The following is a 23,178-nucleotide window of genomic DNA, read 5'->3' on the forward strand; positions in this document are numbered from 1 at the left end:
CATGTGCCTTTTGGCCATTTGTAGTTCCTCTTCTGAGAGGTGTCTGTTCAAGTCTTTTTACCATTTTGTAATTGGGTTGGCTGTCTTTTTGTTGTTGAGTTGAACAATCTCTTTGTAAATTCTGGAAAAAATATTTTTGCATGAGGAAGAACAAAGGAATGTCAATACTGCAAGGTGTTGAAAATAGATGGTAACTAATATTTTCAAATTTTTACTTATGTGTGAGAATAAAGCAAAAAATGTTTATTTGGTACAAAATTTACATTTTGACTAGTGCATTTCCTAATATAACTTATGTGGACAGCTTAATTGAACACCATAAGTACATGGAACCTTGAGTAGGGCATGAGGTTTTGTGGGTTTGTCCAGAGTGATGCCCCGATAATCCCAGAGTGATTTGAACAATGAATAAAAAAGTATTTGCAAAGTCCCCTTGGGGGAATGGTGAGAAAGGGGGAAAATTCAACTTCCCCAAGTGGAAGATTCTTGATATTCTCACAAGCAGTGGGGACAACCAAAGCAATAGGCTGAGCCCGCAATCTTGGGGTTTGTTCATATGAAATTTAACCCTGCAAAGGACAGGCTGAGCCTACTTAAAATTAGGCCTAAGAGTCACCCCCAAGAGAACCTCTTTTGTTACTCTGATGTGGCCTCTCTGTCTCAGCCAACACGACAAGCAAACTCACCGCCCTCTCCCTCTCTATGTGGGACATGACTCCCAGGGGTGTGGACCTTCCTGGCAATGTGGGACAGAAATCCTAGAATGAGCTGGGACTCAGCATCAAGGGATTCAGAAAACCTTCTTGACCAAAAGGGGGAAGAGCAAAATGAGATAAAATAAAGTGTCAATGGCTGAGAGATTCCAAACAGAGTCAAGAGGTTATCCTGGAGGTTATTCTTACACATTAAATAGATATCACCTTTTTAGTTAAGGTGTAATGGAGAGGCTGGAGGGAAATGCCTGAAAATGTAGAGCTGTGTTCCAGTAGCCATGCTTCTTGAAGATGATTGTATAATGATATAGCTTTTGCAATGTGACTGTGTGATTGTGAAAACCTTGTGTCTGATGCTCCTTTTATCTACCTTTTCAACAGATGAGTAAAACATATGGATTAAAAATAAATAAATAATAGGGGGAACAAATGTTAAAATAAATTTAGTAGATTGCAATGCTAGTGACCAATGAAAGGGAGGGTTAAGGGGTATGGTATGTATGAATTTTTTTCTGTTTTCTTTTTATTTCTTTTTCTGAATTAATGCAAATGTTCTAAGAAATGATCATGATGATGAATATACAACTATGTTATGATATTGTGAATTACTGATTATATATGTAGAATGGAATGATCATATGGTAAGAATGTTATGTTTAAAAATAATTTAAAAATTAATTTAAAAAATTAAAATTAAAAGAAGAATATACTTTTCTGGGATCCATAAAGCTTCAAACTACCAAAATAAAAAGACATCATGTGGAATAAAGTAAGGCAGACACAAAGGGACTGGTACTGTATGATTTCACTTACATGAAATAGCTGCAAAACACAAAATTCATAGAGACAGAAAGTCTCTGATGTCCAGGCTCTGATGGACAGAGCAAAGGAGGTATGGTAAGTTAATGCATAATGGATATAGGGTTTCTGTTTGGGGTGATGGGGAAGTTCTAGAAATGGGTGGTGGAGAGGGCTGCACTACATGGTGAATGGGATTAATCCCACTGAACGTTGTGCTTGGGAGGGGTTGAGTTGGGAAAGTTTATTGTGTATATATGTTTCCACAATTATAAAAAAAAAAGAATGACTAAAGAGACAATGACATTTAAATATAATATCTGATCCTGTAACTGGATCTAATAATGGAGGAGAAAAGGCCTAAAAGAACATTATTGAAACATATGAAAAATTAGAACTTGGGCTGTGTGCTTTATATCAATGTTAAATTTCTTGAACTTGACAACTATACTTAAGGTGGTTACGTGAGTATCCTTATCTTAGGAAATGTATTAAGTGTTCAAGGAGCATGATGTATACAACCTATCCTCAAATATTTAGAAAATAGATAAACAGATGAATGGATGAATGGATGGATGGAATGATATGGCAAAAGTGGTAGAATGTTAAAAGTTGGTGGATCTGGGTATCTGGGTGGTCCCTGTATAAGTTTTGTGTTATTTTCGCAAACATCTTATAAATTTGAAAGTATTTCAAAATAAAAAGTTAAAGAAAGTTACTTCTTCAGATAGCAGTGAGGAAAGATTTATCATTTTTGCTCACTACTATATGCAAACCTAGGACCTAGAAAATACCGACTAAGTATCTGTGAAGTGAATAAATGGCCGAGTGAATGCTTCTACCCTGGATTCGACCCCTGTCACATCTCGCCCTCACCAGGGGTGAGCGGAGTATCTGGGGGAGGGGTAGGTGGGGCACAGTGATTATGAGGCTGTGCTCTGGCATCAAACAGAACCAGGTTCTAGTCCCGGCTCCATCTCTTACTAGCCATGTGACCTGAGGCAATTCCATTTTTCACTTGGTATTATGAGAAACTTCAAACACAAACAAAGCAGTAGAAATAGTATAATGAACCCCCATTAAACATCACAGCTTCAACAATTATCAATATATTATCAATCTTGTTTCATGTCTACCTCCCTACCCCCTAATGCTGGCTGGTTATTTTTTTGAATACCTTTATTGAGATATAATGTACATGTTATAAAATCCACCCTTTGTAAGGGTACAGTTCAATGATTTTTAGTAAATTTATATAGAGAGCTGTGCAATTTTCAATACAATTCATTTTTAGAACATTTCTGTCACTCCAACAATCCCCTAGGGCAATGGGCCGAATCGCTCAGTGCCTCGGTTTCCCCATCTATAAGAGGAGGATAATAAGACCGATGTCATTGACTTGCATAATGATCGAGTGCGAGAATGCTTGTATGGAAAGGATCAAGGGAAGAGGAAGCGGCTCACTATATAGGCCCTGCTATGACAAGGACGGCCAGACTGTTTGTCTATAGCTGAACTTTCAAGATGTCAAGGGCAGAACTTCTCTCAGAGTGCCTGAGGCCTAACCTGCTTTGCTGAAAGTAGGCACTTAATGTGTGCTCATCGAAATGGAGTGATTTATCCCCACTCTCTGAATGAGTCCTGATAGGAACACCCTGGGATGGTAACCTCAGCCCACAGGGGTCCCAGGCCTGGGGTGGCAGCTGGCAGGAAGCAAGGGATGAAGAGGCCGATGGTAAAGAGTTTAGCAGTCTGAGCCTGAGGGCTGGGGGAGATAGGGTGGTCTTCTCTGACCCATACCTTGTGCCTGTGCCACCAAGACACTGGCATTTAGCTGCCATTCGATGTCTCCCTCCTCTTCGGCACACTGCTGAGACTTCTCGCCGTAGGTCTGGGCCTGCCAGGCCTGGTCCAGCTCTAGGTAGCAGCGGCCAATCTCATGGAACAGCCAGGTCTTCTCCAGGGTGGTTTTTGCCAGCGGGATCTTTTCCTCCCACCTGGGGACATGAAGGACCAGGGTCAACTTCTTCCACTCAAACATTAGTTTGCCAACTACCAGCTATTTTAGATGCAAGGGAAGAATTCATAATCATTAAGATATGTTGAAGACTATCAAAGATTTTTAAAAATATTATTGTAGTAACACACATAACATAAAATTTGCCATTCATTCAGTGGCATTAACTACAGATACAATTGCTGTGCCACCATTACCCTCATCCATTACCAAAACTTTTCATCACTCAGAACAGAAAAACTGTACCCATTAAACAATAAATCTCTATTCCCCCTACCGTGCAGCCCCTGGTAGCCTCCAACTACTTTCTGTCTTTATAAATTTGCCTATTCTAGATATTTCATATAAGTGGAATCATACAATATTTGTCCTTTTTGAATCTTTTCAAGGTTCATCCATGTTGTAACATGTTGAAAAACTTCATTCCTTTTTATAGCTGAATAATACCCCATTACATGGATGCATACATTTTCTTTATCCTTTTATCTATCGATGGATACTTGATTTGTTTCCGCCTATCCAAAAATATTCTGGTGCATCTCTGGGATCAAATGTGATACAATAGTTGAAGATTTTATTTTTACAAAATAGCCTTCGAAATAACATGAAACAATGCTTAAGAATAAAGTTCAGTGAAAAAGCTTGAGTGCAAAACTGTATATATATAAGATACACACATACATATGAGAAAATCAACCCAGAGAAAACACTGGAATGAAGATAATGTCAATAAAAGTGAAATTAGGATTAGGATAAGTACTTGTCATTGGGTTGTAGGCCTATGAATAATCTTTTCTTCTACTTTTCTGCATTTTCCAAATTAATATTCTAACAATAAGCATATATTATAAAAGCATTCTATTATAAAAAGATGCTAAGATCTAGCTCATATGCCTCTGTCATTCAGCATACAGGCACCAGGGGCCATTCAGGAAATTACTTTAATCAAGTGACAGGGGCTGGGAGAACAACTTCTCTCTGCACTGAACATACAGAGCCAACGGAGTTGGCCAAGGAACTGGCTCTCCCAGAGCTGCCTGGGCTGCAGGTCAGGTCCCTCCCTGGGGCTGAGCCCAGGTCTGTCTCAGAGTTAACCGGCCCCAGGGCTGGACATCAAAGTCTAGCATCTGGGCAATTTGGAGAGCACAGACATTGTATGTCCGAGTGCCCCTGTGTGCCCACACAGAGTCATAGAATAGCCTCTGAAGTGGGCTCAGAGGTCGGGTGGCCTGCCAGTTCCTGAACCTGCCCAAAGGTAAGAATCTCCTGAAGTGCTTGTTAAAAAGATTTCTGAGCAGGTATGGACAGTTGAGTAAAAAAATTAATAAATAATGGGGGAGGTATAAAAATAAATCGGGTTGATTGCAATACTCGTGGTTAATAATAAGAGGAAGTAGTAAGGGGTATGGGATGCATGTTTTTTTCCTTTTTATTTCTTTTTCTGGAGTGATGGCAAATGTTCTAAAAATGATCATGGTGATGAATACACAACTGTGTGATGATAGCATGAGACACTGATTGTACACTTTGGACGGACTGTATGGTGTGTGAAGATATCTCAATAAAAATATTTTTTTAAAAAGAAAAAAAAACAACAATAACAAAAAACACTCCTGAGCTTCAATCTAGACCTGTTGAAACAAAATGTCTAGAGAGAGGCCCAGTAATTCATATATTTAACAAGTACTCCAGGGGAAAATGCTAATTCTATTCCAATAATTAATTTATTGGATTAAAAAGTGACTTGCCCATGGTTGCCTGGCAAAGCCAGGAGCCATTCCTAGATCTTCAGATGCCTCTTTGCCTGGCATTCCGGGCCTGGGCTGAGCCTAGCTTCAGGGAGGGGAATCCTTGCCCTGGGTGAGGAGGGAGACAGTCCTTGGTCACTCACGTGTCAATGGCTTGTTGGAATTTCCCAACTCTGGCAAAAACCCTGCCAATGTTGTCAAGGGCTCGAGATTTGGCATCAGGGAGGTCACTGTGGGGAAGAAGCAAACCAAATTATTCACTGGACACTGGCTTTCTAGGCACTGTGGAAATAGAAAGGAAGTAAAGACAGGAGCCCTGGTCTGCAGGGACTCAAGAACCAATTGACTGTGGTGGTTTGGAGCTGCATTTACCCCAGAAAAACATGTTTTTAAATCTACTCCTTTCCTGTGGGTGTGAACCCATTGTATGTAGGACCTTTTGATAAGGTACTTCAGTTAAGTTGTGGCCCACCTCAAATCAGGATGGGTCTTAATCCTATTACTGGAGTCCTTTAGAGTAGAATGAAATTCATACAGAGAGAAAAAAAGCCACAGAGGGAGCAGCCAGAAGCTGAACACAATGGAACCTGGAAGAGAAGGGAAAGACCAGGAGACACTGCCTGTGCCTTGTTATGTGACAAGCTAAGGACCAAAAATCGCCGACAGCCTCAGAATGCCATAGTCCTCAGGAAGAAAGGATTGCTTTGATGAGGCCCTTGATTTGGACTTTTTCCCAGCCTCAAACCATAAGCAAATAAATTCCCATTGTTTAACCTGCCCCATTTCATGGTATTTACTTAAGCAGCCAAAGAAAATAAACATGGAGGGAAGATGCTTAGGCTGGCAAGGCTGTGGGCACACAGATCCCTCTTGTACCCCAGGGCTGGGAATGGAAATTATTGGGAACTTTCTGGAGGGCAATCAGTCAACAACATACAAAAATGTCCCTTGGATGCAGAAATTCCCCTTATAGTAATTTACTCCAAGAAGACACTATGACAAGAACAGACATTAAAGCACTGTTTATAGTAATAAAAATTGGAAACAACCAAAATATCATCCATGCCCTCACAGCGATTTTTGCATATGAAAAAATGTCCACAATAAAGCAAGTTTAAAATTCAGATTATAGGACAATATATAATGGATGGTCCCGTTTGTGTTAAAAAATGTAATTTTAGAATATATATTTATTATTATATATATGAAATATATATATATATTTATTTAACATACCAACATACAAACACAAACATTCTTACCATATGATCATTCCATTCTACATATATAATCAGTAATTCACAATATCATCACATAGCTGTATATTCATCATCATGATCATTTCTTAGAACATTTGCATCAATTCAGAAAAAGAAAACAGGAAAAATTTCATACAAACTATACCCCTTACCCCTCCCTTTCACTGATCACTAGCATTTCAATCTAGTAAATTTATTTTAACATTTGTTCCCCTATTATTTGTTTATTTTTAATCCACATGTTTTACTCGTCTGTCGAAAAGGTAGATAAGTATCAGACACAAGGTTTTCACGATCCACAGTCACACTGCAAAAGCTATATTATTATACAATCATCTTCAAGAAGCATGGCTACTGGAACACAGCTCTACATTTTCAGGCATTTCCCTCCAGCCTCTCCATTACATCTTAACTAAAAAGGTGGTATCTAAAATGTGTAAGAATAACCTCCAGGATAACCTCTTGACTCTGTTTGGAATCTCTCAGCCATTGACACTTTATTTTATTTCATTTTGCTCTTCCCCCTTTTGGTTGAGAAGGCTTTCTCAATCCCTTGGTGCTGAGTCCCAGCTCATTCTAGGATTTCTGCCCCATGTTGCCAGGAAGTTCCACATCCCTGGGAGTCATGTCCCACGTAGAGAGGGGGAGGGCAGTGAGTTTGCATGTCCTGTTGGCTGAGAGGCCACATCAGAGTAACAAAAGAGGTTCTCTTGGGGGTGACTCTTAGACCTAATTTTAAGTAGGCTTAGCCTGTCCTTTGTGGGATTAAGTTTCATATGAACAAACCCCAAGATTGCGGGCTCAGCCTATTGCTTTGGTTGTCCCCACTGCTTGTGAGAATATCAAGAATCTTCCACTTGGGGAAGTTGAATTTTCCCCCTTTCTTACCATTCCCCCAAGGGGACTTTGCAAATACTTTTTTATTCACTGTTCAAATCACTCTGGAATTTATTGGGGCTCACTTTGGACAAACCCACAAAACCTCATGCCCTACTCAAGGTTCCATGTACTTATGGTGTTCAATTAAGTTGTCCACATAAGTTATATTAGGAAATGCACTAGTCAAAATATAAATTTTGTACCAAATAAACATTTTTTGCTTTAGTCTCACACATAAGTTAAAGTTTTGAAATATTAATTACCATCTATTTTCAACACCCTGCAGTACTGACATAGAATATATATTTATTATTGCTAGCTGCTGTTTTGCCTTTGAATGTTTCATTTTAATGACTGTTTCCTATGTTCATATTTTTTTCTTCTGTTCTAAGGATTCTATGTGCTCAAGGGAGGTTTAAAACTTGCTTCACCTGCATGTCCCACCTCCCTGTGGCAGCCTTGTTCTCCTCTGGAGTCATTGCTCCATCTTGAAATCCCCGTCATCAATGAACCTCTTTATGTCTGTGTTTCACTCTCTATTCCCTTCCCTCATGAATCCTGTCATTTACAGCCTGACAAACAGGGACATGAAGGTGGCCCTTGTCAAAATGTTTGGTGGAATAATTATATTAAAAAAAAAAGTGGTCATTTTAAAAAGAGGTAGCAAGACTGTAAGTTAAACTATTAACAATATTATCCAGGGGAAATGAGGTTATGAGGGAGACTTTCAATGTATCCGTTATTATTTAAACAGTTTTACAGTAGTACGTGTCATCTGGGGAAAAAAAGATGAAGATATTTCCTTAAAGAAAAAGACAATTGCTCCCTCTACATCAGATCTTTATTTTTATGAACTTGTTTAAGTCTCTCTGTTACAAAACAGCATTCCCCACACAAAAAATAAAACCTTCCACCAGCCCCAGATCCCCTCAGCCAGCCTCTTCTCTCCCTTCCCTGCTTCCCAGGCAAGCGTCTCCCCTTCATCCTCGCACCTCGAGTCCCTCCAGCCCAGCCGGTCCTGCTCCCACCACCCCCTCCGCTCTGGCAGCGGTGACCGCCCAATGTGGGGGTCCCACCCTTCGCCCTGAACAACCTCTCTTTAGCGTGTGTCTTCCACGGAACTCTCCTCCTTTGATTCATTCTCCCCACAGTTGCCAAACCTGCCTCTTTAAAATGCAAATCGGATCAAGCCTTTCCTCCCCCTAAGGCCCTCTGTCTTATCCCACAGGAAAACTCAGCTATCTGCTGAGTTCCACTGTAGCACTGCTTGCAAGGGCAAAATGGCAAGTGTCCATCCGCAGCATGTAGTTAAATGAATAACTGTGTGAGGCCAAGCCCCTTCCTACAGAGACATTCAACAGAGGCTCTATTCAAGACATACTCCTTTTAAAAACCCACAAAAACAAATGGCTTTTGTTAAAAGACCCTATGTATGTGTGTGTGTACACAAGTGTGTGGGGAAATACATGGGAAGGGGGCCAGTGTGGTCCCAGACAGGTGAGGGGAGTGGTGAGGGAGGGGGAGAGGGGTAGTGGTGGGGTGGGACCTTCAAGTTTTGCTCTAAACACCATTCATTCTTTGTTTTGTTCTGTTCCCTAACATTTATTATAAAAACTTTCAAATATATAAAAAAAGGTGAAAAAATTATACATTGAACATCCATCTACCACCACCCAGACAGCACTCAGGTCCGAATCAAGTACAACATTATAGTACTTGTGCAAAAACAAACTCCTTCATTAGCTCCAGGACCTTCAGGCTACATTCCATTCTCCTGAGCATGGCACCAGGGCCTCCTACTCCCCACTGGTCCTGGCCCCCAGCCCTGCCACATCCCTCTACCGAGGGTGGCCTTCTCTGTCCCCCTCGTCCACCCTGCTGACCCTCCTTATCTTCACGGAAGCCCCCGTGGCTCTCCAGCAGTGCTCCCTTGGCTTCTCTTCTGGGACCCTCAGCCATGCTGGCACCCATTGCTGTTACAGCACCTCTGATGTCGGTCTCCCCTTCTAGAGTGGGGACTGTTAGGTATGATAAATGAGTGGAGAAATTAACTTATTAGATGTTAATTTAGTTATAACATAATATGTAATAAGAAATAATAATAGTAATAAGAAAGCATGCAAGAAAATCATGTACAAAGTTGTCCAGAGAGGGCTAGGATCACTGAAGAAGATCACTTAGACAAGCTGGGGTCTGTGCTGCACCTCGAAAGAGGGTAGGCTTTGGGTGGGCAGAAAGGGGAGGCCAGGACTGTGAGGGACAGGTCAGACAAGGAGGGGCATGGCACGAGGAAGACGTGGGAGAGAGTGGGGTGCATGTGATGCTGGAACTAATAGGCCCTCACAAACACTGGTCCACCCATGTCACTATCTTATTTAATTGTCACAAGCCCTGTGAGTTGGTCTCTGTGCCTTCTTGGAGTGAAGAAGGTGAGCAACTCAATCCAGCCCACATGGCTTCTAAATGGCAGAGCCAGGAATCAAAGACACGCCTGTCTCTAAAGTCATTTTTTTTTTTTCCATAATTCTGGGATGGCAAATATGTGCTAACTCTAGTTCTGGGGGCTGGAGTTGGCTAAGAAATAAACTGAGCATGGGGATGTCTAGGGTTTGGATAAGTAGAGAAGAGAATATTCAGGAAATACAACTTGACCCGAATGGAGGATTCATATAGGACTAGACAGCATGGAAAAGTGGATTTAGAGGGAGCCTCGAATGCCAAAGCAAAGGAGTCTGGTTTTCATCCTGCAGGTCATGAGGGGCCAAACATCTGTCAGCAGAAGAAGGAGAAGTGACAGATGATGAGTAGTGTGTTTCTGGGGGTGATGCATGGGACTGAGGCTGGGAGATCAGCAGTGCTCACCCTAAGACTGTGGCAATGCAAGCAAAAATGGAATAATCAGACACAGGCCATCGAGTTAACTGTGGATGGGTAGACAGCCAACAGGAAGGAGTCAAGAACGACTCCAAGGGTTAGGACCAGGATGCCCAGAAAAGCGATGGTATCCCTTAGAGGAGCTGGTTTCTGAGAGAGGTGATATCATTATTATTTGCGTGGATACCAGGCAGGCTTCTAAGTTCTTTACATGTATTTTTGCATTTCATCCTCCCTTCCATCCTATCGTGATGCCTATTTTACAGATAGAAGACTGAGGCTACATGACTCACCTAACATCCTACAGCTGGAAGGGCAGGTGCCAAAACTGCTCCCTAGTTTGCAAGGCTCCATTTGATGCAGCCCCTACCCACTTCCTACAGCCTCCACACGGGCCACTCTTTCTGGTAGGACTCTATTCTCCAAGTTTTCTCCTACCTCAGGGCCTTCCCACTGACCCTGTGTGTTCCTTCTCATTGCACTGGATTCTGTACTTCTCCTTCATGTCAGTGATCACAATTGCAATTAATTAACCATGACACTTTTTGTTTGACATCAACAGGCCAATGACTCTTGTGTCTGTTCCCCTGGGCCAATGCCTGGTAGGTCTGGGGCTCCTGAATCCTTGTTTAGATGATATAAGAATGAAAATACCTCCAAGAGTCAGACCACTGGGAGCTTTTTAGGAGTCTCGGGCCACTTCTGTCCCCCTTTGTGGCAAAAAATCCAACAATCTCAGTTTTCCCCTTACTCTCAGCCCTGGGTGTGTGGCCTCTACCTCCAGGGGGGTCTACTCAGGGGTGCCAAGGGGAGCCAGAAGAGGTAGCTTAGTTGCCAGCATCCCTGGCAGGAGGCCAAGATGCTGTGCCCACCCCTACTCCCCAGAGGCCCATGGGGCTTGGCCTCCTGGCCCTCCCCGCACACTCACTATTCCCTGGCAATCTCCAGGTCCTTTCGGTGGCTCTGCAGGGCTGCTGCCATCTGCCCCAGCTCAATCTGGGCATTCCCTATGCAGCTGTATAAGTTGCCGAGCAATTCATCTTTGTTGGGCACCTCTTCTTTGTTCCATTCCAAAACCTTCTTCAGCACTTTCTCAGCTTTCTGAAGGCTCCCTTCAGCACTGCCACTGGTCAACACTGGGGAGGGACAGAGATGATGTGATGGTGGGGGCAGCCTCCTCAGGGCTGATGGGATAATCCCTCCCTCCACCAAGATGCCACCCACAGGTCAGAGAGGCAGGGGCTCAGGTGACTGCAGTGCTCCCCCACCCACCTGGCAAAGGCCCAGGGTACTCTCGGTTCTCTGGAGGCATCTGCCCCTCCACCCCCACCATGCTGAGAACAGCACCTACACATGTCAATGTCTTCAAGACTCTTAAGGATGTAACGAGCAGTCTGTGAGGGACGGCGCTTCCGGTCCCGCAGCCATTTCTCTTGCATTAGTTTCCGGTCCCGCTCTCTGGCATAGATTGGCTTCTGCTGCCTCCAGAAGTTACTGCGGGTGTCCAGGTAGTTAATGCCAGTCATGATGAGGTCCTCCACAGTCAGGCCATGCTTGATGGTGCCTTTGATTAGGTCTGTGGGGAAGGGGTATGAGGAGGAGCCAAGTGAGACAGGCTTCTAAGGAAGTCACCTCTTCTTGCCTTGGGGACCCTGATGCACAGTTTTCTGTGAGGAGCTCTGCCTGGGCTACAGAAAACAGTGAGGAAAGCAAGAGGCCCTGGGCAGTCCAGGGTGAGGCCAGAGCCCTCGGCCATGATACAGAGGCCACTCCCATGGTACAGAGCTTATGCATGGGGAGCCGTTTCTGCCAAGGCAGGAGGAGTTGGTGGAAGAGGCACCTGGTGGGCAGCATTCTGAGAAGCCTCCCAGCCTTCTGGGCAGTCCCGTTTCAAGTCGTGTCATCAGAGAAGATTGAGTCTAAATGCATGACCTGGCCCAGACTGCCAGTGTCAAGTGATCCCTCAGATGCCAAGAAGGCCAATGCATGCTGGGAAAGTCCTGCCCACCTGCCTGACCAGAGGCCACCTGGGGTCACATTCAGGCCACACTCTCCTTCACAGAGGCAAACCTCTACAGGAGAGAAAGCATTCAGGTCTATTATGGAGGAGGTGTGGTGAAGCTTCCCCTGAGACAGAGACCTGCAGGGAATCCTGCAGATGACTTAGGAAATGCATTCTGGAGTAAGGGTCTTTGATTCAAGGGCTCAGGGCATCTGACTCATGCTCAGGCTTATCAGCTAATGAAATATTCTTACCATCCTGGGTTTGGGTGAGACATTTATTTCAAGGTTCTGTCATCCTTCTGTCACTGACAGCACAGTGTGGTGGAAAGAGCAGTGGACTGGAGGTTAGAGGCCTCGGTTCTTGTGTCAACTCCACTTGTCACCTTGAACAAGTACTCCCCATTCTGGGTCTCTATTTCCTCATATGTAAAAGGAGGGATTGGACCAGATGATATTTCAGGACTAATGGTCTAGGGTGCCCCTTCTCTCCACTGAATCCCTTTGTCTATGGTACAGATTGAAGGCCCAGACACCCCTCAGGGACTGTGGTGGTAAAGGAGCCTGAATCGCTGCAGCAACCTCCCAGAACCCCAGAGTGCTTAAGAACACTGGCTCTGACAATGGTCTGCTAGGATTCAAATCTGAGCTGTGGCATTCCCTACTTATATATGTCCTCAGCTGACTGACAGTGTTTCTGAGCCTGTTTCTTCATCTGTAAAATAAGAATGCTAGGAAAACCTGTCCGTGGGTACATGTTGGCTAACATTACATGACAGCATCATGCACAAATATCCTCCCCAGATCTCCGTGGCCCAAGTCCCCCTTTATAAACAAAGTGTCTGAAACCTTCATCCAATAGGAGCTTCTCCAGATATTCCTTGTCCACGTAGAGCTCCCCCAGGAGCTGGCGGACCGTCTTCTCACTCTTGAGCGAGCCCTTCCGCTTGGATTCCCCCTTGGTGTCGTGCAAGAGGTGCCTCACAGGATGAGGCTTCTGCTGGGCTTTCTTATGCTGGGAAGATGGAGCAACATTCAAGAGAGCCTCAACAAGGAGCACAGCGTACCCAGCCATGGCCCCAGAGCCTGTGATCCCAGATTCCTTCTCTTTCACCTCCTCCAGGACCTCTCTGTGGGCTGAGAACCATGAGGTGTGTCAGACCCTGGCTGCCACCTGGTCTGGGACTCCCAAGACCCCTCCGGAGCTGGGACAGAACCCCACGCTGCCCATGATGGGCAGGAGCTAATGGCTCCCAGGCAAGAAGGCCACTGAGGCCTATGCTCCCCACCCACACATGGCCTCTTCCCTCAGACGGACAGGGCCACAAAACAAGTCCCCTTACCTCAGCTTGCTTGCTTAAAAAGGAGAGGTCTCCTTTGTTCTCCAGTTTAATGGATGAAGGACCTGCAAGGAAAGGGCTGGTGCTCAGGTTGGCTCTGGCCCCACGCATGACCTATCACCTATTTTTATGCAGAAACAGCTGACTTTGGCAGGCAAAATGGTAGAGGCAGTGGTAAAGCTAACCAAGCCAGCCTACCAGGCAAACGGTACAGGCTATTTGATATAACACTATTCTAGGAGCCAGACAGCCTCTGCTGGTCCAAGGTCATGGCAACCACATTTCCAAACTCAGGAGCAGCTCTACTAATCCTGTACCATTTCTACACTGCTGACTGCAGGTCTGAAACCCATGGCAAGCTCTCACTTTCCTCCCACCTCCCCCATCACTGAGCCGATGGTCAGCCCCTTGGGTGCATACAGTGAGAGAGGTAGCCAGACTCTAGGAAAGGCTGAGCGAAGGACTGGCCTGACCCCATCTATCCCATGACACCAGCCCAAAGAAAGGCCTGTTTTGAAACAGCCATTCTAATTTGACTTTGAGAAAAACAGATGCTGCAGTGCTCAGTACAGTGGATCAGGGGACTGGCCCTCCAAGTTGACAGTTTCTCATCCTCCGCAAAATCAGCAGCAGTCAAATCCAAACCTGGGATCACCTACTGTACCTAAGGCCTTCCTCCAAACCTAAAGATTCCAAGAGCCTTCCTGGATAAGGCCACAGACTCCATGATCACTTACTTCCCACCGAGTTGTTGATGGCTTCCTGGGCTTTCTGAATTCCAACTTTGAATTCCCGATCAGGCCGCAGCTTATAGCCTCGATGATAGAACACCAAGGCAAACTCAAAGTCTCCCATGGTGTACAGGGTCTCAGCTTTTTGTAAAATCCCCTGGAATGAGAGAAAATCAGACCAAGGTGGACAGACAAGGCCTTACTGGACTCAGGAGTGGTGGAACAGAAGGGTCCTAGGTTGAAGGTCAAGGTTGGATTACAGGGGTAGGAAACTGGGCAACTGACCCATGAAGAGAAAGTAGCATCAAAATGTAGACAGTCCGGCTGTTTCTCTAACTGCTTGTAACCAGAGGCTACTGCAGGCAATGGTAGCGATGAAAGCCAAACTGACTCCTTCCACCCATCTAGTCACCTTGCAGAAAGTCGGATCACCCTGGAGTGAAGCCTCTGCATCCTTCAGAGATTTCTCTAAGTCTCCCATCTTCAGGTAGCACTTGGAGCGGGCAACCAGGCAGTTCTTATCTCCATTCTGAAGATGAAGAGCCTGAGAAAGAAACCACTCAGGGTTGACAGGTGCCATGCAGGTCAAGGTAGAAGCTGACTGAAAAAGGCAGCCCCAGTTGTTCCTGCCAGAGGCTCGAGGGGACTCTTTAGGACAGTAGACAGGCCTCTGGATCTTACCAAACCGAAAGCAGCACAACACTGAACTGTGCTCAGTCAATATTATTATCTGCATGTGGCTCACTTGAACAAGGTTGAATCACGGGCTATTTGTGAAAGCCACTGGTGGAGATGTGCAAACATGCTACATGGGATCCCTTCAATCCACTCAGGCAAAAAAATAACAACTCAGGATCTGTTTGGCGCACATCAAATTTAACCACAAACCTGAAATGGCTACACAAGACTCTCAGAACAAATATCAGAAGCTAAGCATTTGAATGACAAATAAAACGGATTTTAGTACGATCTGTGACATGGGTTAATCATTCCATTAATGCTCTCTTTTTACGTAACTAATTGAGAACTAATCACTATCTCAGGGGATTATAATGAGAAAGCCAGGAAAAATAAAGCTATGGTTTTAACCTCAAAGTGAGGGTGGAAGGCTTCCCCCACTCCCAGTGTCCTCTTTTCTCCTGTTTGAGATCATTACCATATTTTGTGTTGTACCATCTTTTCAGAGGCAGCTGACTGTACCCACCCCTTTCTAAGACCTTTCTACTTTTCTAAGAAGCAGAAGTAGTTATTGTCTTTCGTGGAAACAGGCCACTTGTCACCCAATCGTACCTTCCCTCGGGGTGTACTTAACTGTCTGCCTGGGCTCCTGGAGGATGGGACATGGTCCAGCAATTTGAGAGAGGGACTGGTGGGGGCAGGGCTCCTGATCTCAACTGTTGGCCCAAAGGCTTTGTGTGTGGTTGTGGTTGGAAGGGACAAAAGACTCTTGGTAGCAGTTGAAATACTTGACTTTACGGGGAGTCTTGGGACTGGTTAGATGGCTATCCTACCACTTCATGTCGAATAAGAAAAGGGGCATTTGTATCAAAATAAATGGTCATAAGAATATTTTATAGCTTACTTGTGAGGGTGAGGGAGTATAGTATGCTGGTTAGCACTTCAGCACTGGAGTCTGAGTGCCTGGGTTTGAATCCTTCCTCTGCCACTTGCTAGTTCAGTGACCTTGGTCATGTTATTCAACCTCTGTATCAGTTTCTTCATCTGTAAAATGGGATAATAATAGGACCTCCAGCTTAGGCTTGTATTGCCCTTAGCATTGCCATGGCATGATACCTTAAAACAACACCCCGTCCCCCAGTGTGGGTGGGGCAATTTATATTAAGGTTACATATAAAACTGCTAGTTATTTACTGACCATCTTCTAGGAACTACTGTGTACCAGAGACTTTATCACTTCTACACGCAGCCTGCAATTCAGTCAGTCCCCAGCCAGTGGTGGGAAACTGAGGCTGCTCAGTGGAAGGAGGCCAGTTAATCACGAAACTTTTAAGTAAAAAAGTAGGGGAAGGCAGACCACGGTGGCTCAGCAGGCAGAGTTCTCGCCTGTCATGCCGGAGACCTGGGTTCGGTTCCAGGTGCCTGCCCACGCAAAAAAAAAAAAAAAAAAAAAAAAGAGAGAAGGGGTCAGTGTTATTGCAGAGGATGGTTATTAACAATCAGGATCAAGGTAAATGGAATTGGTAGGAAATGACCAACCATGAGGCTCATCTGTAACTTATGAAGATAATCAGTGGTGTGTCAACCAGGAACAGGAGAATAATAGAAACAATAATGGGTTCTTGGTAGTTAACTGAATGTGGGTCTTCCGGGCATTATCAGGACCTCAATGTTAAAGGTCATGTTACAGGTCAATGTTACAAGTCATGATGGTTGACAGGTTCAGGGCACGACTCACGTTGCTGAAGCTCTGGGCGGCTTTGGAGAATTCCCCGCACAGATAGAGCCGCTCGCCCTCCGCCATATAGGAAGGAAAGGTGCTTCGCAAGCCCTCAGTTTCCGGGTCCGACATGCTGGGAGGATTTGAAGGCACCAAAGCGGAGAAAGGGAGGAACAGAAGCCCTAGAACTTCTGTTTGGCTTGTGGAAGCCCCGTCTCTTAGCAACGGGAAGACGCGGAATTACTTCCGGTCATGCGTCTTACTCCGGCAGTGCCTTGAATCCCCGGACAACCGCCGCCAACGTGCGCATGCGCCCGTGCTGCGGCGCGCTGGACTGTGGAGTGTTGTGCGCGTGGCCGGCGGAGGCGGGGTGGCGGCGCCCTGCTGTCGCGCGCTTCACCTGTTCTCTCCGGACTTGCAACGTGTCCAGTTTATGGGGAGACGCCCGGATATAAGGTAGCCAAGAAAACAGGAAACGGTTTGGGGATAAAATTCCTCAAATAGCGATAGGGCATAGGTGGCAAGCAGATTTGCACCGTATGCCGCCATCCGAAGAAAAGAGCCCTGGGTTTGGAGTCAGAGTACTTGGCCGTCTTCGTTCCTGTTGCTTACTAACCACGTGACCCTGCACAAGCACAGGAGGGACCCGAGCCTTAAATTCGTCATCTGCTAGTGAGGATAATACAACCTTCATGGATGTGAGGATTTTAATGTGCGTACGTGGAAAATACATTGGGTTCGACACTCAATTTAACACGTTTATTCGCCACCTACTAGCGGCAGGCCTTTCCTGACAGACCTTGCCTTTTCCTTAACACCCGTCAACCAAATGAACAAATGCTTCTAGGTTCCCACAGCTCCCTGAGTAGCTCAGTTACGATCCTTTACCACGTTCCTTTCAAAATTTTTATTCCCCACGCTAAGACTGTAACCAATAATCAGGCAGGTACCTTCTCTGACCTTGTATTCCCGGAATTCAACAAGCTGTGTGGCACATAGTAGGAGATAAATAAATTTTTGTTAAAATTTAAATGTAAAACAGACACACACCAAGCATGTATAAAACGGGGGAAATCTGCATAAGATCAGCCGCTTGTAACAGTTTCAGTTCCCTGGTTTGTGTTATTGTATTAAAGCTTTTCAAGATGGTACCATGGGGGAAACTGGCTGAAGGGTCCATGGGTTCTCTCTGTATTATTTCCTACAACTGCATGTGAATCTACAAGTGTCTCAAAATAAAAAGTTAACTTTTTAAAAAGATGCCCTTAATACCAAGGTAAGTGATAACATGATCCCTTCCCTCGAAGAGCTCGGTTTGATGAGGGAAATGGGTACATAAACAAGCAATGGCTACCCAAGTAATATTAAGTCATTCACAGATTTGCGTGCCTATGAGAGAGGGGAGGACTGAGTGCTGTGAGACCCAGACGGGTGAATGATTCAGTCAGCACCTGGGATGGATTAGAGACAGTTTCACAGATGGGTTGGATGGGGACCTGGGGTCCAAGGCAGGATGAGGAGGAGTGTGAAGGCAGAAAGAGGTGTAGGGAGGCAGGGGGTGTGCATGTGTAAAAGATGTTTAAGGAGAACTGAATTAAAACCAATACTGTTTTAGTAATCCAGGTGGGCTTATAGGTGAGTTGAACACTACTCCTGAAGTGACTGGAAGTTAATTGGAAAAACCTTCCTCCGGCAAAGAGGAACTCTGCAGGTTTCATGCAATTCCAATCAAAATCCCAGCAGACATCTGTGTGGAAACTGACTACAATTTATACAGAAATGCAGAGGACCTAGAATAGCCAAAAGAATTTTGGAAAAGAAGAACAAAGTTAAAGAATTTACATTCTCTGATTTCAAGACATATTTTAAAGCTACAGTAATCACGATTGTGTGGTATTAGCATAAAGATAGATGTGCTGGTTTAAATCTGTGGTGTATCCCAGAAAAGCCATGTCCTTTAATCCTCATTCATTATTGCTGGGTGGGGGCTTCTTGATTATCCATGGATATGTTACCCACCCAATTGTGAGTGGTAACTTTTGATTAGATGATTTCCATGGAGATGTGTCTCCACCTATTCTAGATGGGGCTGCTTACTGGAACCCTTTAAGAGGGAACCATTTTGGAAAAAGTTTAAGAGCCACTAGAGCCCATGCAGCCAGAGGCCTTTGGAGATGATGAAGGAAAATGCCCCCGAGGGAGCTTCATGAAACAAGCCTGGAGAGAAAGCTAGCAGACGTCATGTTTGCCATGTGCCTTTCCAGTTGAGAGAGAAACCGTGATCAGCCTTCTTGATCCAAGGTATCTTTCCCTGGATGCCTTTGAACATATCTTTAGCCTTGCTTTAATCTGGACATTTTCACAACGTTAGGACTGTACACCTGCAACTTGCCATTCCATTTCTGGTATAGCACATTCCAGCAGCTTGCAAACTAGAACAATAGATTTGTAGATCAATGAACAGAATAGAGAGTCCAGAAGTAAATCCACATATATGTGACCAATAGATGTTCAACAAGTTGCCAAGACAATACAGTAGGGAAAATATAATATTTTCGACAAATGGTGCTGGAACAATTGGATAGCCATATGCCATAAAAGATGAACCTTAAATATTTAACGACTTCTCTTATCTGAAATAATTAAAACAAGCAAATTCACAGAGACAGAAAGCAGAACAATGATTACCAGGGGATGGCAGAAGGGGGAATGGAGTGTTATTGCTCATTGAATGTGAGTTTTGGTTTAGGATGATGGTCTCACAGATGAAACATGGAGGCTGAGAGAGGTGAAGGACTTGGTCGTAGGCCACGGAAACAGGATATAAGGGAACTGGGCTGGGACCCAGGATCTGGGTTTTGGAAATAGATAGCGGTGAAAGTTTCGAATATTGTCAATATCTTTATGTCAAAGAATTGTCCACTTATGTTTTAAATGATTTTTATGTTATGTATATTTTACCACAATAGGAAATAAATAAATTACTAAACAGGAAAAATATATATTTGACAAAGGATTTGCATTTACAGTACATAAAGAGCTCTTAGAACACTTACTCGCTTTAAAAAAATCCAATTAATAAATGGCCAAAAGATTTTAACAGTTGCTTCACCAAAGAAGATATACATATGGCCAGTCTGCACTTGAAAAGATGCTCAACATCATTAGACATTAGCAAAATAAAAATTAAAAGTCACACACACACGCAAAAAAAAAAACACATGGAAATATCACTATATACCCATTAGAATAGATAACATTCAAAAGACTCGTCTTACCAGGTATTGGGAAGAAAGTGAAGCAACTGGAACTCTCATACCCTGCTGGTAGGGATGTCAAATGGTATAGCCACTTTGGGAAACAGATTGGCAGCTTCTTAAAAAGTCATACGTATACCTGCCGTATGACCCAGTCATTCTACTCTTAGGAATTTACCAAAGAGAAATCAAAGCATATGTTCATAAAAAGACTTGTACATGCATATTCATAAAAACAATTTGTAATAGCCCCAAACTGGAAACATATCCATCAACATGTGAATGGTTAAAGAAATCATAGTATATCCATATAGCGAAATATTACTCAACAATAAAAAGGAATTAACTACAGATATGTGCAAAACATGTATAAATCTACAAATAATTATGCTGAGTGGAAGGAAGCAGACAAAAAAGTCCATGTATATAAAATTCTAGAAAATGTAAACTAAGCTATATTGGCAGAAAGCAAAACATCAGCTACCTGGGAACACAGCACCAACAGAGGAGGGAGGGAAAGATTACCAAGGGGCACAAGGCAATTTAGTGGGGGGAATGAAAGTTGTTCATGATCTTTATTGTGATGATGGTTACATGGGTGTATCCAGAGGCCAAAACTCATTAAAATAAAACTTTAAATATATACAGTTTAAAAATAAATAAATAAATGCAGTTTATTATATGACAATTATACCTTAATAAAGCTGTTTAAAAGAAAACAAAATAGCAATAACAATGTGTGTATAATTTTTTGGCAATTTGCAAACTCAGTGACAGAGGGAGCCAGGCAGCATTTTCCTGATTTCACAAATGAAGGCCGGAGGGTGAGGAGATAATTCACTTCAGCCTACAGAATCAGAATATAGGTGAGTTTTACTGGGACTCGGGCCCTGGGTTAGATTGGAAAGATAAGGTAAAGAAGCAAGAAATGGATTCCAACACATCTCAGCCATTAACTAACTGGGCTCCTCATGTTACCTTTTATTTCTTCTTTTATTGTGAAATAGAATGTAGATACAGAAACATACATAAAATATGTACAGTTTGAATTATAATTTTTCATGTAGTGAAAAGAGAAAATGTAGGTCATATTTACGGTTTTTAAAAACAAGCATAGGCCTGTACAACATAACAGGGAACCATAATGTAAACAGTGGACCATAGTTAACAGTACAATTATAATAATCTTGTTTTATTGATTGTTACAAAGTTGCTGCACTAATTCAATATGTTAATAATAGGGAAAACTATACTGTGTGTGTATGGGGGGGTATATATGGAAACTCTGTATTTTCTGCACGAATTTTCCAAAATCCTATGACTTCTCTAAAACAGCTAAGAATAAAATCAGTGCCCATTAAAAAATATATATGTACAGTTTAATAAATCATTATAAAATGAACACTCATGTAATCACCACACAGGTAAGTAAAAAAGCATGGTATTGCCAATATCCCCAAAGTTCCCCAAGAGTCCCCACCCTAATTACTGCTCCATCACTGCCCTGCCACGCCCTCCCCAGGTAAGCACCACCTTCACTGTTACTACCCTGGTGTGCTGGTTTGAAACTGTTGGGTACACCAGAAAAGCAATGTTCTTTAATCCAGCCTTGTGGGGGCAGACTTGTTTGTTGATTGGGATCTTTTAATTGGGTTGTTTCCATGGAGATGTGGCCCCGCCCATTCAAGGTGGGTTTTAATTCATTTACTGGAGTCCTTTAAGAGAGAGAAATTTTGGAGAAAAACACAGATGCTTGGGAGATGAAATCCAGAGTTTGCCCCGGAAAAGCTGAGAGAGGACCCACAGATGCTAAGAGTAAGAAAATGCCCTAGGAGGAACCAGAAGGACCCACAGGAGCTGAGAGAGCCATTTTGTACCAACCCAGGTGAGAAGGGTCAGCACACATCGCCACGTGCCTTCCTATGGAACAGAGAAACCCCGGACACAATTGGCCTTCTTGAGTGAAGGTTTCTCTTGTTGATGCCTTAATTTGGACATTTTCATGGCCTTAGGACTGTACATTTGTAACCTAATAAATCCCCTTTATAAAAGCCAATCCATTTCTGGTATATTGCAATTCCGGCAGCTTTAGCAAATCAAAAAACCTTGGCTGAGCCCCCATCAGCTCTTTACCTGGATTACTGCACTATCCTTCTAACTAGGTTTCCTTGCTCCCTCTCAACACAGCAATAAAAATACTCCTAAAATGCAAGTCAAAGCATGTCACTCCTCTATGCTTTCATTCAAAACTCCTCCCTGTTTCTCTCAGAATAAAAGCTGCTTTCCCCCTCATTCCTTATGCTCCAGTCACCTGGCCTCCTTACTGTTGGTTGAGTAGGAAAATGCCAAACATGTTCCTTCCTTGGGCCTTTGCTCCCTCTGCCTGGACACGACTTAACTGATTGTCTCCCCTCCTTTGAGTATATGCACAAATCTCACCTTGGCCACTCTGCCCACCCTGTTTCATACCACAACCCACTTGCCCTGCACCTTCTAACTGGGCACTCGATCCTATTACTCCAGTCGATGTTTTTCTTCTAACTTCTTTGTTTTATGGATGGTGTATTGTCTGCTTCCCATGACAGAAGGTGAGCTACCTGAGGCAAGGATGATCACTGTTGTTTCCCCAGTTCCCCCAGGTGGCGTGTGGCACCTGGTGAACACAATAAATAAGTACTGAATGAAAGAACCACTGGCTGCTGGTCTCTCGTGATAATCATTTCCTTACTTTTCTTTGTAGATTTCTCACCCGTGTATATCCATTCACAAATAACACCATCTTGTTTTGCTTATGTTTACTCTACAAACTGAATCATTCTTTATCTACTTTTTCTGTTTTGTTGCTGTTCAACATTACATGTGTATATCATTTTTGTATCATTCTTTCATAGTCTTTTTAAGTTTTTTTATTGTATAGTATAACATATATACAAAGGAAAGAAAGAAAAAAGCAATAGTTTTCAAAGCACTCTTCAACAAGTAGTTACTAGACAGATCGAGAGTTTGTCATGGGCTACTATATGATCCTCTCATATTTTTCCTTCTAGCTGCTCCAGAATATAGGCGGCTAGAGGGCTTAAATATTTTTTTGTCATCAAAATTGACTTTTTTTCCTTCTTTTTTTTTTGTGAAAAATAACATATATACAAAAAAGCTATAAATT

The 23,178-nt window shown here is 43.4% G+C and overlaps 1 protein-coding gene across 6 annotated transcripts in view; it reads right to left on the bottom strand.

The window, feature by feature from the left end:
• Positions 1-23,178, bottom strand: part of ODAD4 (outer dynein arm docking complex subunit 4) — a 41,964-nt gene that overhangs the window by 11,254 nt on the left and 7,532 nt on the right. For 2 of the 6 annotated variants that reach the window (XR_013177522.1, XM_077164396.1), the window contains exons 1-9: positions 16,777-17,038; positions 14,773-14,904; positions 14,367-14,517; positions 13,633-13,694; positions 13,139-13,304; positions 11,640-11,864; positions 11,217-11,424; positions 5,420-5,506; positions 3,312-3,508 (exon numbers count right to left, since the gene is read on the bottom strand). Coding sequence is in view for 5 of the 6 variants with exons in the window: in XM_077164396.1 (XP_077020511.1) it covers positions 3,312-3,508; positions 5,420-5,506; positions 11,217-11,424; positions 11,640-11,864; positions 13,139-13,304; positions 13,633-13,694; positions 14,367-14,517; positions 14,773-14,904; positions 16,777-16,890 (1,342 nt within the window). In the remaining variant the exon portion in view is untranslated. Of the gene's footprint in view, positions 1-3,311; positions 3,509-5,419; positions 5,507-11,216; positions 11,425-11,639; positions 11,865-13,138; positions 13,427-13,632; positions 13,695-14,366; positions 14,518-14,645; positions 14,905-15,942; positions 16,083-16,776; positions 17,039-23,178 lie in introns of those variants that run through there. The other 4 variants (XM_077164397.1, XM_077164399.1, XM_077164400.1 and 1 more) reach the window with 4 other exon arrangements.

The sequence above is a fragment of the Tamandua tetradactyla genome, chromosome 6 (assembly GCF_023851605.1).
Source record: "Tamandua tetradactyla isolate mTamTet1 chromosome 6, mTamTet1.pri, whole genome shotgun sequence".
Classification (NCBI taxonomy): domain Eukaryota; kingdom Metazoa; phylum Chordata; class Mammalia; order Pilosa; family Myrmecophagidae; genus Tamandua; species Tamandua tetradactyla.